Source organism: Prunus mume, linkage group LG6 (assembly GCF_029339155.1).
Source record: "Prunus mume cultivar Tortuosa linkage group LG6, ASM2933915v1, whole genome shotgun sequence".
NCBI lineage: Eukaryota > Viridiplantae > Streptophyta > Magnoliopsida > Rosales > Rosaceae > Prunus > Prunus mume.
The window spans coordinates 13,605,287-13,625,875 of NC_142703.1; the positions used below are offsets into that span (position 1 = coordinate 13,605,287).

Genomic DNA, 20,589 nt, shown 5'->3' on the forward strand with positions numbered 1-20,589 from the left:
GGAAAATTTGAGTTACAATTTACAAAATGGCATAATGAAATCACTCCTTGGGATCAAATAACAGAAAATAAATCAAAATGACTACAAACTGGAACTTGTGCAATGAAAGTTGTTTTATTTTCTAAGAGACAAGGGTGTTCAAAGATACTCGTCTATCTTATAAGTTATATCTAGCTAGTCTCTATCCCAAACTTGGAGTAAACCAACTCATTCGAGACCCCATTGGCTTTTGGACGCTTGGAAAGGATCTCTCAACTCTTTCATTATCGAGGCAGAAGATGCCGATCTCACGAGATGTAAATGGTTTGCGAACATTAAAGGGGTCCAATCCAATTGTTGCAAAGTAAATGTTGTTCCTTTCTAACTCTATTAAATGGCTCGCCCGAAGAGAGAAGAAACCATGCACGCTCAAAAATAAGGTTTGATCCCCCAAACTTTGTTCCTGAAGAAAGTCACCAGTCTCAGGATCAATCTTGTAAACTTTAAAACCAGATGTCCTGAAATATTCATGATCATCGTCAGTGTTGCCCTCCTCGAGCTCGTCATCATTTTCTTCTTGCATGTTGTGTTCTTCTTCTTCATCATCATCTTGATGATGATTCCCTCCTTCGAGTTCCAGTTCCAGTTCTTGATCATCCTCATCATCCACGCTTCTGCGAATTTTAAAAACATCTCCTATTTGATGGATCACCAAGACTTCATTGTTGGTTGATTCAAACAAGAATGAGTTGTATTCCCCATTTAAACTGATTTTGTAGTCATTATGATACTCAACGTCAATTCCAATCTGCTCCTCGTTATCATAGACTAAGATCAATTCCACTTCTGCATCTCCAAATTTTATGGTGCGAGGTTGGATGAGCTCACTCTGTCTTTTCTCCATTTCTGCATTTTACAACAAAGTTACTAGATTCTAGCTCTGCACATTTGTTGCAATACTGAATTGACAATGAGGACAGTGCTAGCTGGTTGTGAATTGTAACCACTATTCTGGTTGCTGCCCTTGACTGGCAGGAGCCAATAATTTGCTCACAGCAGAATGGAGATTGAAAAATTATAACTACATTTTCTTGAAAAATTAGCGTTTTGGATTTAGGTTTTAGTATTCAAGGTTTACATGGAAAAAATAAGTGAATAGAAGTCTAGAAGAACCATGTAGTTTTGGACATAACTACAATATCAACACCCAAAACATACGTACAACATATGTACACCACCCAAATCAAATTCTTCTGAAGTATGTATTAGTTTTATTTATGGGAATGAATGTTGAAAGGTCCAACTCATATATAGTAATGTCTTTTACGTTGACTTACAATCATCATGGATATCGTGGATTAAGTTATTATAATCGTTCTATATCTTATGCATTCTACTACATAACATAGTACACAGTCGTCGGACACGAATCAATTGTTTACATTTGTCATACGTGAAATAGCAACAAGTACTGAATACCCTTTTTCTTGTGAGGGTTATCTTATATGTGGTAGATTCGACCCCAAACAACTCCTGCAGAGTCCAAATGTCTCCCAATGAGCAATTGAAGATTAGGGATCCCAAGTTTAAACCTCTATATAAGAACAACCCAATTAACCTCCAAAAAGAAAATAATAAAAAGGAACTGGAAATTGGTAATCAAGCATCAATAACTAGGCAACCGGAATAATTTGTACAAGAAAAAAAAAACAAAGGACAAAACAAAGTTGAGTTTAAATTTGTGTTTCTTATAGGGCGAGTAAAGCATAATGCAAGAGCAACATTTCCAACATATACCAAAGAACCCACTTCCTCTCTTAGCAGTAAAGCTATTACAAACTGCAACATGTGTCTCTTTGTGTCTCTAGTCTCTATCCCAAACTTGGAGTAAACCAACTCATTCGAGACCCCATTGACTCTTGAACGCTTGGAAAGGATCTCTCAACTCTTTCATTATCGAGGCAGAAGATGCCAATCTCACGAGTTGTAAATGGTTTGTGAACATTAAAGGGGTCGATTCCATTTGTTGCAAAGTAAATGTTGTTTTTGTCTAACTCTATGAAATCGCTCGCCCGAAGAGAGAAGGAACCATGAAAGCTCAAAAATAATGTTTGATCCCCCAAACTTTGTTCCCTAAGAAAGTCACCAGTCTCAGGATGAATCTTGTAAACTTTAAAACCAGCTGTCCTGAAATATTGATAATCATTGTCAGTGCCGCCCTCCTCGAGTTCATCATCATTTTCTTCTTGCATGTTGTGTTCTTCATCATCATCATCTTGATGATTTCCTCCTTCCAGTTCCAGTTCCAGTTCTTGATCATCCTCATCATCCACGCTTCTGCGAATTTCAAAAACATCTCTCATTTGATGGATCACCAAGACTTCATTGTTGGTTGATTCAAACAAGAATGATTCGTATTCCCCATTTAAACTGATTTTGTAGTCATTATGATACTCAATGTCACTTGCAATCCACTCCTCGTTATCATAGACTAAGATCAATTCCACTTCCACATCTCCAAATTTTATAGTGTGAGGTCGGATGAGCTCACTCTTAATATAACTAATAGCCAAGGAGTATAACTTACCAGTACTAGAAAACAATAATTTGTAATGATGTTCATTTTCATCTAATACCTGGAAGCCACTCCATGTTTTGTCTCCAGGTCTACACATAACCAACACCTTTAAATTATCAAATATCGCTGCCACCATACATTCTGAATTATTAATATCTGAGGTGGATAGCACAATGTGATGAAAGAAAAAGCTGGTACCACACAAATCCCATTCTGTTTCTACAAACTTTTTGAAAGATGGAATTGTCGCCAATGGTGGAAGTTGGCATAAGGCTCCTGAAACCGGGTTAAACAGAAACATTTTAGAATTCAGTCTTTTTTCTTGGATCATAATTAACCAACCTCTTGAAGAGCCATAAAACCGACTTCCATGAATTGGCTTAGGCAGCCTCAACTTGTGACCTTTGCCGTCGGCAAGGTTGGTAAAGGACAAGTACTTGCAATTTGGATCCTGAGGAAGAACTAACCAGGGCGCTTCTTGAGCACCGCGGATGTGTCCTCGCATACAAACTGAATTCCAAGACTTGCAGGCAAGACCTGTGCGAATTTGATCCCTTAAACTCAAGCGCCGTACAATCATCTCCATGATATCTTCGTGTACTCTCTGCCACCCGCTGCTGCTGCTGTACTCAAAACAACTACTGGTTTGGTTTTCATATTGCTTTCTCTTCATCTTATCTGATTTTTCTCTGAGTTGAAGTAATAGTTTCTTGAGCGTGAAGCAAGGGAACCAGCTGCTTAAAGAGAGGTAGTCACCCAGATTTTGATAGGCCAAAAATAGAGCCTCACTCATCTCTCTCTGTTTGATTAACAATATTTGAAAAATCAAGATTTGCAAAAGAGCGACTATAGGATGCCGATGCTAGAGCTTTTGTGCTGTATGTACAATAAATACGGTGCATGTGGAATAATACATAGGAGTGAGCTAACCTAATTCATCAGGGAATCTGTGTATCTTAGGGATGTGCATTGGGTCCAATCCAAATCCAAATTTATTTTGAAGAATTTGCCATCCAATCCAGCTTAGTATAAGAATCCAATCCCATACAAATCCAACTCAAATTAGGGTGATTTGGTCGGTATGATTGGTTTGAATTGGATTCTGCACACCTCTAGTCTATCTCCTAGTAGGATTGGAAATTCATTGGATTTATTATTTGATTGTAGGGTTTAAGGAAGAAAGAAGGCCTTGTAGAAGATAAATTGGGTCGCGTTTTTTTTCTCTTCAGAATTCCTTGAACAACAAGAAAAAAATTAGGATTGCTCCTTTTACATGGGGAAGTGGACTACTGGAAGGTATTCTTGGTTTTAGAAAGAATCTCTCAAGCAACTCTTTATGCTATATATATAATATATGTATATATATATATATATATAAATTTTAAATACTTGAAATTATTTTTTTTTTGAATACTTGAATATTATGTTGGTATCATTGTTTGCATTAGGGAAAAAACATGTAACAATGAAAAGCCTAACTTAATGTTAGAATTCCCGAAAGGGAAAATCATGTACTGATCTTGGAAGAAGATACTAGCAACTTAACGCCACGTTTTGGATTCTTGATCACCATTTCGGATAACACACAATATGATGCATCTGAAATGAAGTTGAAGTCGTATGTTCAATTTATCTCTCCCAATATCACTTGTACTATAATAAAACCCTAATCTTTTTGGCAACTCTTTTTAAATGCTTTTCGACCTAAAAGAAACTCCTTTTTGTTTTTTTGTTTTTTTAGAACAAGCGATTAGGGGAGGTCTACCCATATAAATGGAGGTTGAAGAACTCAAACAACTGAGCTATACTCATTGACTTTTGTAATGCTATTTTAGATACTTTAAATTTATATGATCATTAAATTCCAAAACAAAAGTAGGCCCCATAAATTTTTGGGAGCTGGCCCTGGCCAGGGCAAGAGCTCAGGGCCCATCAGACCAAGGGGCACAAATTTTTTTAACAGTCCATATATATGAAAACGAAAATACTAGGAGATCATTTTTAGAGACCAACTTATACGATCTCTCTAATAAAGGGGGATCTGTTACATTGATGGGCTCCGCCTCTATTAGACCCCTATATTTTCTTCTACCTATTTGCAAACATTGCAAGTGTCAGAAACTTGCCTATAATCCAAAATATAAAACTAATAAACTTAAAAAAGATTACTCAACCTATTCTGTAATATGTGTATCTTAGGGATGGGCATTGGTTCCAATTCAAATCCAAATTTATTTTGAAGAATTTTCCATCCAATCCAGCTTAGTATAAGAATCCAATCCCATACAAATGCGTATGCAAATCCAACTCAAATTAGGGTGATTTGGTCTGTATTGTTGGCGAGTCCTTACTTAGTTAGGATTTTAGTTACTTACCATTTATCTAGTCCAATTATAATTGAGATTTATTTCCTATTGTAATTGAGATTTATTTTCTATTGTAATTTGGATTTATTTTCTATTTTATTTAGGGTTGTACTTCTCTATAAATACCTCCATATTGGAGAAGAATTATATATGAGCATAATTGAATATTTACCCTACTTTGTTTGACTTGTATGATTGGTTTGAATTGGATTTTGCACACCCCTAGTCTTTCTCCTAGTAGGATTGGAAATTCATTAGATTTATTATTTGATTGTAGAGTTTAAGGAAGAAAGAAGGCCTTATAGAAGATAAATTGAGTCGGGTTTTTTTTTTATCTCTCTTCAGAATTCCTTGACCAGCAAGAAAAAAATTAGGATTGCCTCTTTTACATGGGGATGGAAGGTATTCTTGGTTTTAGAAAGAATCTCTCAAGCAACTCTTTATGCTATTTTTGTTTTGAATACTTGAAATTATTATTTTTTTAATACTTGAGTAATATGTTGGTATCATTGTCGCCAACAAAACCTTTTTCACCAACACTGATGTGCATATTGACAATGCGGTTTTTAATTAAAGACAATTGTTATCACTAAAGCAAAGTGGAGTTTTGTGTTTTTATACGCCGTGTAAAGAGCATGATATTTTGCATTAGGAAAAAAACATATGAATTTATTTATTAGAATACTGCGGTTACATTGAAATAGATATTGAAAAATATATATTTCAAAATGTTATATTTTGCATTAGGGAAAAAACATGTAACAATGAAAAGCCTAACTTAATGTTAGAATTTCCGAAAGGAAAATCATGTGCTGATCTTGGAAGAAGATACTAGCGACTTAACGCCACGTTTTGGATTCAGTCATGATTCATGATCACCAATTTGGATACCACACAAGATGCATCTGAAATGAGGTTGAAGTTGTATGTTCAATTTATCTCTCCCAATATCACTTATACTATAATAAAACCCAAATCTTTTTGGCAACTCTTTTTAAATGCTTTTCGACCTAAAAGAAACTACTTTTTAATATTTTTTTTAGAATAAGCGATTAGAGGAGGTCTACCCACATAAATAGAGATGGAAGAACTCAAACAACTAAGCTATATCCATTGGCTTTTGTAATGCTATTTTAGATACTTGAAATTTGTATGATCATTAAATTCCTAAACAAAAGTGGGCCCCATCAATTTTTGGGAGCCAGCCCTGGCCAGGGCAAGAGCCAAGGGCCCATCAGACTAAGGGGCACAAATTTTTTTAACAGGCCATATATATGAAAATGAAAGGTTTAATTATGTACATGCCCATTTACTTTCAAACTTATCTCAGATTACCACTTGTGTTTGCAAACGGTTCAAAGTACCCCTCAACTTTTTAAAAACCGTCTCACCTTACCCATTCCGTCAGTTTTTGACGTTCCATTACGAACGTTCAGTTCATTCCCCCAACAAATTCCATAACCCTCCCCTTTGTTACTGTTCATCGCTTATTTACCCTTCAAAACTCAGAAATTTATCCTAACCAACACAACTAGCAGCAAGAATAGCTCGAGAGGTTGAAAAACCATACCTGGATTGAAGCAAATGGTGCTCGGAATCGTCCGAATTTGGGTAAAAACCAGCCAATTTCTTATTTTTTCCGGCGATCCAAATGGTGGTTGGCAGCGGCTGATATGTGAGGCTAGTAGAGGACAACGTGCTGGTTCTTTTGATACTCATGTTGTCGCTTGGGGTGGTTGGAGGAGGAGATGACACCAAAGTCGGATGAACAATAACAAAGGGAGGGGCTGCTGTTTTGGAATTTTGAGGGGGATGAAAGAACGCTCGTGACGGAACATCAAAAAACTGATGTATGTAACGTGAGACGGTTTTTAAAAGGTTGGGGTACTTTGAGCCGTTTGCAAACACATGTTGTAATCTGAGATAAGTTTGAAAGCACATGGGGTATGTACATAATTAAGCCAAAATGAAAATACTAGGAGTTCATCTTTAGAGCCACAATCAAACCCTAGAACACCGCTCAATCAAAAAGATACTGAAAAAAAAAATTTGACTCACGAAACTTAAAACCAAAAAAATCCCATCTTTATTGATCCACAAGCAAAACCCATCTTTCAAAAATAGTAAAATGTGAGCACCAAAGAGCTCTGCAACAGTCATAGACACCAAAGATAGGAAATTTATACTAATCCAGAAATGAATAAAAGGCGTTCTTGGAGAAAATACAAAATGGGAAAGATCAAGGAGGAAGGTGATGGAGGGGAAGGGGAAAGTACCTGAGAAGCAAAGCAGAGTAGTCAAAGTGCAGTGTGGGAAAGTAAAAGGGCAAGGCTTGTGGATGCCAGAGCAGGTCACACACCGAGGAAGAGAGAGAGTGTCCGTCTTTTTCTATACCTCAATAGGGGATGACCGGATCCAATTCCAATTAAGCTAACTAGGAGCCAGTAGGTAGTAATTAGTAATTGCCTTGTTGTCAGACCCAAAAAGTAAAAAATAATATGGTAATTTAATAACACTTTTTTTGGATTGATATAATTTGAAAGGGAGATTTTATTGACACTTCATTATTTGCTTTTCGCATTCCATATTAATTTTAAACATAAATAACTTATTTTATCTTTGTACATAATTACCGTTAAGGATTAAAAAACTTAAATTTAAAATTTAAATTGCTCACTACACCCCACGTATGTAATGGGGTTTACACAATAGGTTAGGGAATGGGGTTTACACAATAGGTTAGGGAATGGGGTTCATATGGGCAATTTAGAAAGAAAAATGGGGTATAGTGAGTAATTTTAAATTTTATTAAAATTCAGTGGGGTGTAAATAAAATGTGGGGTGCAAAGAGGAAATAATGGGGTTCATATAGAATTACCCAATTTGAAATCAAATTTTACTCATGACTAATCATTAAATTGATTTTTACCTAAATAAATTTGAACTTATTTTGTGTTGCGATAAATATTGAAAAAAGAAGAAGAAGGCTTTATGTGCATTTGTGTTAGTATTATGGGAAAAATATGTACCAATCAAAGGCCCAAAGCTAATTCATGCTAGGATTTCCAAAAGAGGAAGTTTGGAAGTAGACTAACATACCCCACATGGACTTTGTCATGAATCATGATCTATGAGCAAGCGTTTACTCTTAGTGTCAGTTTGGCATTGCTTATTTGGGGTGATAAGTGATTTTTTAAAAATTTTGAGAAGTCCAACCCGTTTGGTAAACTGCGAAAAAAATCACTTATTGTTAAAAATTCTGTGAGAGAAAGCTATAAGGAAAGCAAGTAGGTGCTTTCATTTTCGATTATGCATGAATCAGTTTTGAAGAGGTGTTGGGTTTAATGATTATGCAGCAATCATTTTCTGATTATGCGTAAAATCAACATCAACAACACTTTTAACAAAAATTTTACCAAACGCCAAACTGCTTTCTCATAACCGATTTCTCTCACAAAGAACAATGATTATTTTCACAAAGACAAAGAATGCCAAGCCCTTACACTCAAGTCCTATATTTAACTCATTATTTTCCTCGTATCACTTGTATTTTTTTAAAAAGTCTAATCTCTCAAGCAACTCTTTATGCTATTTTGTTTGAATACTTGAAATTATTTTGATTATTACTCTTAAAAAAAAACTATAACAAAAAAGGTTGGCCCATAATTAGGCCCCACAACGTGGGAGGCCCATTGGGCCCGGCCGCCACCACCACCATCAAATTCTTCCACTAAATTCTCATTTGTATGGAATTGAATACTCATTTGTATGGAATTGAATTCTTATACTAAGATGGATCGGTTGGCAAATTCTTCAAAATAAATTTGAATTTGGATTGGAACCAATTAGGTTATAGCTCACTCCTATACATTATTCCACATATGCACCCTAGAATTGAAAATTGAACAATCTCTCTTTTCCAAAGCTTGATTTTAAACATGAACATGAACAAATAAAAGGTCGGTTTGCAAAAAGGATCTCTCAAATAAGAGGTCGGTTGTTAGAAGTCGGTGAGATAGAAAGTTGAAATTAAACATGAACAAATAAGAGGTCGGTTTGCAAAAAGGGCATTGCATGGAATAAATATTGATAAGAATATGATCTACACTGCAACTACTATGCCTTTGAATCAAAGAAAATAAAGGTATAGTCACTCCTTGGGATCAAAGAACAGAAAATAAATCAAAATGACAACAAACTGCAACTTGTGCCTAAAGTAGTATTTTCTAAGAGTAAAGTGTGTTCAACGATACTCATCAATCTTATAAGTTATATCTAGCTAGTCTCTATCCCAAACTTGGAGTAAACCAACTCATTCGAGACCCCATTGACTCTTGGATGCTTGGAAAGGATCTCTCGACTCTTTCATTATCGAGGCAGAAGATGCCGATCTCACGAGTTGTACATGGTTTGTGAACATTAAAGGGGTCAATTCCATTTGTTGCAAAGTAAATGTTGTTCCTATCTAACTCTATGAAATCGCTCGCCCGAAGAGAGAAGGAACCATGCAAGCTCAAAAATAATGTTTGATGCAAGTTATTTTTAGTAGTTCAGTGCTTTTTTAATTTTTGGGTATTCCTATGGAACGGCGACAGCTGGGCGACAAGAGGCGGCAAGGACAAAACTGATTGGTCAAAGGGCCTATCCTATTCATAGCTTCATTCAGAAACTACAAGATTGATGCCTGTGTTTGGAAAGGAAATGCAAGGTTTTGCAGGGCAGAGAGCCCTACAAACTGGTGGAACAAGAAGAAGTTCAGCACCCTAACAAAAACACAGAGAAGGTTGTTCAAATGGGTTAGAAAGCACCACATGATTTATGAGTATTGCCAAGACAAACAAAGGTTCCAAGGCAACCTTCCGAAGGAGTGCTCTCTGCCTAAGTATTGATAAATTAAAGAAAACAAAAAACCATTTAATTTTATTTTAGTGTTTTTGCTTTTCTCTATCTTATTGTGTAGCAAATTATTATTTCTAGGTTAGAAATCAATAATCATATAGAGGTTGTGCATTTCTCTGAAAATATATTTAAAGAGTATAGCCACGTTATACTCCTTAAATTTAAAAAAGATAAAAACAAATAGCCGATTGGCTATACTTTTTAAATAAATATATATATATTCAAAGCGTACAGCCGTTTGGCTACACCCCGTAAATAAAAAAATATTTCACGATTATAGCCGGGCGGCTATACTTCTTAAAGAAAAAAAATATTTAAATTTGTATAGCCGGTCGGCTGTACGCTTTAAATTTAAAAAAATACTTAAATTCTATAGCCGGGGGGCTATACTCTCAAAATAAATAAAAAATACATTTAAAGATTATAGTCGCGCGACTATACTTCACAAATAAAATATATTGGTATAGCCCCGCGGCTATACTACAGTAGAACCATTATTATTCATTTCTTGCCAATCAACGAGCAAAGTACACTTTGAAAGTTGAAAAAGTTGATCAAGACAACCTCAAAACGAACCAAAACATAAAAACACACTTGGTGACTAAAAGCAAGGAGTACTAGTGCACCATCACTTATTTTATCAAAGGAGGCTTTGTTTAATTATCACATATCACCTTAATTATTTTTTATTTTCACCTTATTAATTAGCAGGCATCCATTCCATTAATTGCTTAATCAAATCTAGATTAAGCTTAAGCCTCCTTAATTAATAAGGACGCTGCCCAACATAGTTGCCATGAGGGTCATAGTTGCAAGTCACAAACCACCACCCATTGTTGCACCTGAACCCTATGTCACGGGATGAGCGAGCGGTGCGGCGCGCGGAAGCGAAACACAAATTTAGCCACTCAAAGCACACCTGCTCGCCTAGGATCCCATCGAATCCAAGTCGACCTTCTCCCACTGCATGATATTCATGACTCTCACAACTTCGCGAGAGGTTCCCCTTCAAGTGTCGTCTTCCCTAGACAACGAGTCACACTACCATGTGACAATACAATCACTCCGCATCCGGCAACGAATCCTCGACGCCCATACATCAAGCGTTGCATAAGACACGTCAAGCTGCATCGACCACGTCGCATGCTTAACTTATGGCTCGCTCATGTCCAAGTCAAGACATAGCGATCCAACACACCATCGGTTTACCCACACTTCTGTCGGTCATTCCTTTAACGCGTCCACGATAGCCCACATCCTCAAGCTATATACGCAAGCTCAGTCATACTTGCATGTCGCTCAAGCCTTGGCGACATATGTATTCCGAATGTCACACATAACCATCTATGCATTTCATGGGGTCGCAACTCATGCGCGCATCGCATCCGAATATCTTCCTTCCATCTTGGACAAGGCCGAACCTAAGCCAAGTCCATCGAGTATTGTCAAATGCCTCGCTAGCCATTGGCATAGCGAATGCCATACGTTGACCTCACTCTTTACAACGATGCGCAATACGAACGGCCCCAGCGTGTTAAATCTTGTCCTGAATTCCTTTCCCTGAGACACAGATTATCCTTCAACAATCTTATGCCCGCCCTTATGACTACCTTCAATGTCATAAGGATGCTCGCTTAGTGCCACAAGGGTGTAAGCACCAGGGGTGGTGGAGAGCATGACACCATATCACCCCCTATATAGCATTTTATGCATTTAGCCTTCTGCTAGGAGGAACATCACTGTGCACGAGGAGTCATAATTGGGCATAACTCCTCATACGAACTCCGAATGGTGAACCGTCATGATCCTCGTCTTGACATCACGAACATTTTGGTATTCTTGGTTCCTTCAGGTTCCTCCCGTAACCTTCGAAAATACCCAAAATACCCTTCACAAGTGCAACTCACCAACACCAACCATTCTAACTCTTAAGCTCTCGCCTTCCACGCTTAGACTACCTCTTAAGCGCATAGTCCCAACTGAGTCACGGTAGCACTTGTCTATGTGCGACCCGTGACATTTTCCCCACGATAGTGTCGGACGTCCTCGCCGACGTGCCCCACTGACTGTCAACTTTGGAATCACGATAGCACTCACTTATGTGCGATCCGTGACATTCTCCCCCACGATAATGGCGACGTCCTCGTCGACATGCCCACTATATTGTTGCATAACAACACCATATAGGAATATCCTCTTTTCTTCGCTCCAAGGACCACAAAGCACCACTGCCTTATCCCTTCTCAACTTCTCTTTCAAAGTTGTATTCCTTTCCCTTTTTTGGGCCGAGACCTCTGTCTCTTGCCGCACTCAACCATTGAACAAACACCTAGCTCGTTGGTCAAGTACTTCCACATTTTCCACATTAAAAAGATGCACCCCGCCCGGGCATGACTCGAAAGCCAACCGTGTGTCCTCCGCGGCACCTCCATTTGTTTGTGCTCCTGACGCCATACTTCCCAGGCATTCGAGGTTCTCCCTACTAATCTCGTTGGCACACCTTCACCTCAAGGTACCTCTACAGCAAAATTCCACAACACTTAGGCTATCACAATTCACCAAGGTTAGACATCGCCCCTATTACAAGTAGAACCACCGACTACCAATACCCCAAACGGACTCGGCAGAACCACTTCTATAGCATCCCCACGGGAACAAGTAAGTCTGTCAACACCCAAGTTACTCCAACATTGTCTGCCATCAAGTGTGGACATACCCCATGTCCTTAGAAACCATGCTCACAAGTGAGACTCCGGGATCTACCTCTTTCGAACACTTCCTCGTTCCGAAAATCAGTTAGCAACCTTGTGTCAAACATTGTGTCTCACCACCCGTTCTCAACAATTGTAAGAGCAACCACTTAAGTGACTCCTTCATTAAAGCCTAGCCCGTCAGCTGACTTACTCCCTCAATGGAGCCTAGCCCGTCAGCAATGACTTACTCCCTTCAAGACTACACCATTCCGGTCTTGAGTTCCCACAACCTTTCCCTGAACAAAGGTCTTGCACCATCCATTCAACACTCATCACCAACTGACTTCAACACAACCGTTTATGACATGCGATGATTTGAGTATTGCCAATCTTCGACACTCTCACCAAGCTTCGCGCCATTGTCTCCAATGAACTTCGTGGGTCTCCCCCACTTATTTCGTTGACGCACCCTCACGTCAACGTGCTTCGAAGCAAAGCTCTACAACACTTTAGGCCTTTGCAACTCCCCAAGGTTCAATGTCATCCCTACTATGAGTAGAGCCACCTAACAACGCCCAAACTTGAACTTGGTAGAACATACTTCCATAACATCCCCAAGGGAACAAGTAAGACATCCTCCTTCAAGTTACTCCATCTTCGGCCTCCCACAAAGTGCGGACGTACTGTGTCCTTAGCCACCATCCTCACAAGGAAGACTATGGGATCCACCTTTGGAACACTCCAGCATTCCGAATATTAGCTCGCAACCTTGTGTCAAACATTATGCATCACCCCCACGTTCTCCACAGTTGCAAAAGCAACCACTTGAGTGACTTCTTCTTTAAAGCCTAGTCCTTCAGCAACTTACTCCCTCAATGGAGCCTAGTTCGTCGGCAACTTACTTCCTTCAAAGATAGCTCTTTCGGTCTTCCGCCCTCACAAATCTTCCCTGAACAAGGGTCTTTCAATGTCTGCCAACACTTGTTGCCAACATAGTTTACACAACCTTCAATGGTATGTCATGGTTCGAGTGCCAGCCAATTTCCAACACTCACCAAACTCGCTCCCATCCTCCCCACATCCTAATCGAACAAGCAACATCACTTCCACGAGTCGTAACCCCGCTTACTCCGGGCGCTTGGTAATGATTAGAAAACTAGCAACCGAGCAACAAAACCAACCATCATCCCACATCTTAGAGTCATCCTGCTTGATGTCTTCTCAGAACTTCGAGGCAATCTTTTTGGATACCTTCACCCTTCCATAAGATCCAGAACCAAGACGGGTTTCCATCAATCGTCACACAACCTGATTCCAACACAGTGACGTTGGGTTCTTCATCCAACTTCGCAAGTCCACTACCCATCACAGGCAATGACCTGCTACCTTGCTATCAAAGTTTCTCCATCACCAATCTCTTCTAGGTACGAATCCCTCACACAGAAACCACCATCTGAATCGATCAACTCTAATCCTACTTGTCCTGGGATCAGAGCTTCACTGTTTGTATCAAAGGTGCGAATCATTTGAGCAGAACCACCATCCGAATTGATCAGCTCTTTGACATCCTCTTCAATCATTAGAGATTTCGCTCGATACTACTTGTCACGGGATGAGTGAGCGCGGCGCGCGAAAGCGAAACACAAATTTCGTCACTCAAAGCACACACGCATGCCTAGATCCCATAGAATCCTAGTAAGCCTTCTCCCATCGTGCATGATATTCATGACTCTCACAACTCCGCGAGACGTTCCCCTTCAAGTGTCGTCTTCCCCTAGACAACGAGTCACACTACCATGTGACAATACAATCACTCCGCATCCGGCAACGAACCCTCGACGCCCATACATCAAGCATTGCATAAGACACGTCAATTGCATCGACCACGTCGCATGCTTAACTCATGGCTCGCTCATGTCCAAGTTAAGACATAGCGATCCAACACACCATCGGCTTACCCACACTTCTGTCGGTCATTCATTTAGCGTCCATGATAGCCCACATCCTCAAGCTATACATGCAAGCTGTCATACTTGCATGTCGCCCAAGCCTTGGCGACATATGTATTCCGAAAGTCCCACATAACCATCTATGCATTGCATGGGGTCGCAACCCATGCGTACCGGCATCCGAATATCTTCCTTCCATCTTGGACAAGGCCGAACCCAAGCCAAGTCCATCAAGTATTGTCAAATGCCTCGCTAGTCGATGGCATAGCGAATGCCATATGTTGACCTCACTCTTTACAATGATGTGCAATACGAACGGCCCACAGAATTCAGATCGTCCTCGGAATTCTTTCCCTGAGACACAGATTATCCTTCAACAATCTTATGTCCGCCCTTATGACTACCTCTAATGTCATAAGGATACTCGCTTAGTGCCATAAGGGTGTAAGCACCAGGGGTGGTGGAGAGCATGATACCATGTCACCCCTATATAGCATTTTATGCATTTAGCCTTCGCTAGGAGGAACATCACCGTACACGAGAGTCATAATTGGGCATAACTCTCATACGAACTCCAATTGTGAACCACATGATCCTGCCTCGACATCACGAACATTTCGGTATTCTTGGTTCCTTCAGGTTCCTCCCGAACCTTCGGAAATACCCAAAATACCCTTCACAAATGCAACTCGGCCAACACCAACCATTCTAGCTCTTAAGCTCTCGCCCTTCCACGCTTAGACTACCTTTTAAGCGTATAGATGTCCCAACGGAGTCACGGTAGCACTTGTCTATGTGCGACCCGTGACACCTAGCACACCCCAGCCTAATAGAGTTTTTCAAAACCACTTGAGTATAATGCAGGCATTGCTGCCTTCCAACGCAAGAGTTTAAGGTGTAGTTATAGTTAGGCTTCGCTGCCACCCTCAAGTTCACAGCAGCTGTGGCATAACGAGGATGAGGTAGCGATACATAAAACACAATAGTTTTCCATAAATGGAAGGAAAGATCAAAAGGAAAATGGTCCCAAAGACCCAAAAACGGCAAATCTGCATGAGAATTTCCACTTGGACTCTTTTCTGCGTGGGGAGAAAAAAACCTCTGTAAAAGTGCTCTCCCTAACCAACCACCCAAAGAAAGTTTGTCTTTTTACCTATTCCTTTATTGTGAAGTGGTCATGTCCTTAAATATATAAAACAATATACATTTATAGGAAAAAGGGGCGTGGTCCTATAATGATGAGAGAGAGATAGAGAGAATCATTTTCTTCATATCTTTTTTATCAAGCCATTGTTACTTAAATGCCCTTCACATCTTTATTGATCCACAAGCAAAACCCATCTTCAAAAATAGTAAATTGTGAGCACCGAAGAGTTCTGCAACAGTCATAGGCACCAAAGATAGGAAATTTATACTAATCTAGAAATGAATAAAAGGCGTTACTGGAAAAAATAGAAAATGGGAAAGAGCAAGGAGGAAGGTGATGGAAGGGACGGGGAAAGTACCTGAGAAGCAAAGCAATAGTAGTCAAAGTGCAGAGTGGGAAAGTGAAAGGCCAAGGCTTGTGGATGTCAAAGCAGTTTTCTATCACAGTTTGTGAGGAAGAGAATGAGAGAGAGAGAGAGAGAGTGTCCGTGTTTATCTATACCTCAATGGGGGATGACCGGATCCAATTCCAATTAAGCTACTAGGAGCCAATAGTTAGTAATTAGTAATTGCCTTGTTTTCAGACCCAAAAGTAAAAAATAATGTGGTCATTTAATAACATTTTTTTTGGATTTGATATAATTTGAAATAAAATTTTACTCATGCCTAATCATTAAATTGATTTTTACCTAAATATTTTTTTTTAAAAAGCGTCCAACGGCAGCCAAATGGATGTTGGAAAATGATAACAAAAGAACCTGAGACTAGTCTTTTAGTTTTTTGGGCTCCATTGGATCGGCCCATGCTGTTTTCCTTTGCCGTAACTCAAAAATGCGGCCCAATAATCTGAAGGTTGAATACCTAGAATACCCTTGCTTAAAGACACTTGAGCTTTGTCTTCCCTTTCTGTCTCTAAATTGTTTAGTTAACTAGTTTTGATTATTAATTAGTTTTATTTAGTAACTTTTATTTACTTAATTTAGTTATTTCCATTAAGGTGTGAGGTTTTGACTAATAGATAATTCAATATATTAGATAATACCTCCCTCTCATCTCATTCCCGCCTCTCTCTCTCTGTGTTTCTTGCGCCCTCTCTGTTTCTTGCTCTTTCTCTAACCCAGGCCCTCTTTCTCCAGCCTCTCTCAGTGCCCACCGTCGACCCACGCCGCCTCGTTTTACACGCCAATTCTTTCTCTCTGCTTCCCTACCCAAAATGTTTAACGTTATCATTAAATGTAGTGGGAGAGGTCATATACGCTCGCGTTATGTCAATGAGCATCTCTACCGTAGAGGTTCCGAAAGGAGACACGCTCAGAATCTTCAAGCTCCAATTCCAAGAAAATTTTATAACCCCAAACTGACCGTTTTCAAAGTTTTAATCCTTCTTTTCGTTATTTTCTTGGTCTTCACCACTCATCATTTCACTCTTCTAGAGTCTAAAATTTCTTTTTTCTTTTGTTTTTTCTTCGATTCTTGAAGTCAGGTTACACGCTCGTGGTTTCACCTTTGGGTGTAATAGCTTCAAAGTTAGATAGTTACTTAAGTCCCTTCATCGACAGCCCGCTTCCTAAGCCTTTTGTAGCGCGTGTCCCAAGGTACGCTGGTTCCGTAGAGCCCGGAGCGACCAAGATACGGTCACCTTTCCTAAGGGAATTTTGAGCTTAATCGAAAGCTGGTCGCCCTAAGCGAAGCTTTTATTTATTGATCTGCGAGAGGGGTGCTTGCGCTGCCTTGCTTGAGCACCTTCGCCTTTGGCTCTCTTTCTAGCTCTAGTTATCTAGTTGCTCGCCTTCGCTTGAAGACAAGACGACTAGTAGCTCCACTCCAGCTTGGTTAGTAACGCTCGCCTTGCCTTGGGCCTCAGGCTTGTTTGGCTTGCCTTCCGACCGCTCAAGACTACAAGCAAAAGCGTGAATAATCTCCCATAGCACTCCCTTGAATGAGACCATCAGAACAACCAAGCGACTACATATCTAACTCGACTTTGTCTCCTCATCACGCTCACTATGGCTGTTGCTCATCCGCTTCCTTTGAAGGTTTGATTGACATAGATGTAATTAAAAGGGCGACGCGGCTCATCAGTAAAGGAACAAGCACGATTGTAAGTTGATTTATCCAACGCTAGGACTAGGAAAGGAGCCAGCTGTAATAAAGGGGTGGTATTTTCTTAGTATTTGTTGTTTTTTATCTTGTTTGTACGGGATTCCTAAGCAATGGTAAACTTAAACATCCATGAAGGAATGCCGAAAGAGAGTGAGACTCCTCACAGTGAGTCGAACGATACTCATAAAGGGCACAAATACGACTCAAGTAAGACTTTTAGAGTTAGATCTCCCAGGGGGAATTAATCCACTGACCATAGGAGAGGGGGAAACGGTCCTTTCCTTGCTTTCTTTCTTTCTTTATTCTTCTCTAAGACACTGTAGATCTAACTCAAGAATAATAGCTACGGTGCTTCTTGATCCCCTAAGGCACTCCACGCTTTAAAACGAAAAGGGACTAACCTAACTCGAATGACCCTTGCCTAGCGGAGTTATCGACCAAATGAGTTAGCTGACAGCTTCAGGGGAAGCAATCAATGGGCACTCAAAATGTCCTTAGTAGCTTAACCGGGCCGTAATGATAATTAAAAAGCTTTACGCCGCTCCATGGTTGTTCAAGTGACATTACAAAGAGACACGCCTCCTTCCGCCATCCTCCTTACGCAGTCACGAGCTTGAGAGGTAGGGCTTTGAAGGAACTATCTTAGTAGCGTAACTATTAATAGGAATAATCGCCACGCGCATCGGGTAGAAGGCAAAGGACATCCTCATTTAAATATATGACGACCAACTATGGCCGATAAAGAAAAGCTTCCCGACTACCACTCGACCGAGGGAGCGAACCTTGCAACTCAACCGACCCAACGGACTGAACTTGACGACGAAAGACATCATGCCACATTAGATATCGACATAAACCTTAAACCCTAAAGTGATTGAATAATGACGGAAGGGTACCCCTCCTTTACCAACCTATGGAAATCATCAAAGGTTGAGGAACCATTAAAATGGAGATTTCGGGAGGAAAGGCACTCGAGCTCTTGTGTTTTCCTCGTCGATGAATTCGAGATAAGAATCTAGTTAGTTTCAGGTGTGATTCGCATGAGGAACAAAGTTCGATTAATCCGATTATTCCATTCTGTTGTTCGAGTGACTTGTTTCATATGACATTAGACATTCCTCAATCCAACCTCGATGAAATCTTCTTATCCGCTCCAAGGTAAAAAGTCATTCTTTGTCATCTTCTACTAATAAGAATCTGTCGGAAGGTATCGCTGAGTTGATCCAACCTTGCTTACTAAGACGCCTCAAAAACACTATGATAAAGGTGCAAAACCCGTAGGATTCAGATAAAGTCTCATGTTTCGAGGCCCGCGGAGATGTAGATAAAGACTCTGGGTTCCGTTTCGAGATGTTCTAACACATGTTCTTTTGGCCGAACCATCTTAGCTTCCGATGGACGGCCTTTACCTTCCTGGCTTTCTGCTCCAAATAAATGCCTCTTTTTGATGTTCAAGCAAGATGTAAACCTTGATCTCACAAAGCAAACCCCCATTAGAAGACCCCAACCTACCCCTAGACAACACCTTGCTGCAACACATTGACTAGGCAGAGTTCAGAGACTTCACAACAGCCTCGGGGGGTACTATTATTAGTCCCAATGGTGAAATAGCCTCAGGCACACTAGATAACTCAACTACATTCTCACGACGCTTGCGTTGTATCTTCTTTCCAACTGGATGCTCTTTGGGGGACGATTCTGACTTCCAAGGGACGTCCAACCTTAGCCTTCGCCTTAGCGCCAAAGCTTTCTCTGCGACGAATAGGCTCATCAAGAAGAAATGGCGCCAAAGGCGCAATTGCCCAAAACTCTTGAGAGGCTGTGAAAATTCCGCATTGTTTCTTGAGAGATGGTTCACTATCAACCGACTAGTCAACTTCCTTCTATTCCCCACCAATGTCGGACTAGGGCCCATCGAAGAAGATCCTAGTATTCTCTTAGAAAAGAAGTTACAAAGAACGCTCCATTTGGTCAAAACGATGATATTTCTTTCCATTGATTCTCTCACCGAGGCTTCAACAAGTAGCTTCGCTTCCTCCCCATCTCTCAATAGGGCGGAAGGGATCTCTTCTTGCCGAGCCCCTTTCTCACAACTTCCAGCAGAAGGCAATGAAATTGTTCCATCACATACCCCTTTAGGTAATCTCAAACATTCACATATGCAAATCAACGCAAGAGCGGCAAGCCTTCAATAAAACCTCTTTGCCCGTAGCCTCCAAATAATCGGGAATCTAAAGTGACCGGTTGGGTTATGGATCGACGCCCGCCCCCATTTATCGTGGTTTTTGGCTTAACATTTATTCGCTGAAACCGACAGAGATGTAAAGGCGAAGCCTTGTGGTGCTCTTTGATGGCAAGGATGCTTTAACTTGCACGTGGTAACTGATTCCGTATTCCTCGTTGAAACAAATCCATTCTTCCGAACTGTTGGAAAGCTCACTACTGTGAGCCTTTAATCCGCCTCTACCGCGATTTCTACCAACGCGATTTTGCCGCCTGTCCAATTCAAAAGTTTATCTCACCTAGCAGCTATTTCTTACTTTCCTTTTCCACTCTATGGTGGAGTCGACTTTTCTGCTCCTTCGAGCCGGCGAAAAATGAATCAACGCTATTTTGGCTAGGGTCGAGTTCTCAAAAAGTGAGTCACCTATGTGCGAAATGGCTCTTTTTGTGCTTTCGAGACCGGAATGCGCTCGTGAATGACCGATCCCCATCTTCCATAGGAAGGAAGAGAAATGAGGTGTTGATGGCGGACTTGTGGAGGTGGTAGTGAGATTGCATGAAGGAGCACGCAAATTACAAACAAATAGGATATCGGGATGGCAGCGTGAGACCGCCATAGTGGGTCTCCTAAATCGGGTCTTTCACAATCAAGT

General features: G+C 40.3%; 1 protein-coding gene across 1 annotated transcript; it reads right to left on the minus strand.

Annotated features, from left to right (window-relative positions):
- Positions 1-59: 59 nt before the first annotated feature.
- Positions 60-14,095, minus strand: LOC103335033 (uncharacterized). The gene is made up of 3 exons (XM_089055067.1): positions 13,902-14,095; positions 1,856-3,291; positions 60-885 (listed from the first exon to the last, which is right to left on the minus strand). Exons 1-3 carry the CDS (start codon positions 14,093-14,095, stop codon positions 182-184), a joined length of 2,334 nt encoding a protein of 777 aa, XP_088911193.1. The 3' UTR covers positions 60-181.
- Between the last annotated feature and the right edge of the window lie 6,494 nt (positions 14,096-20,589).

Bases quoted from the DNA above. Each gene is read 5' to 3' on its own strand.
- LOC103335033 (XM_089055067.1), bottom strand. From the start codon at position 14,095: ATGATTGAAGAGGATGTCAAAGAGCTGATCAATTCGGATGGTGGTTCT. The intron at 3,292-13,901 runs GTAGCAGGTCAT...CTCTTTAAGCAG, and splicing joins GGAGAAACTTTGATAGCAAG to CTGGTTCCCTTGCTTCACGC. The intron at 886-1,855 runs GATAGAGACTAG...TGTAAAATGCAG, and splicing joins TTGGTTTACTCCAAGTTTGG to AAATGGAGAAAAGACAGAGT.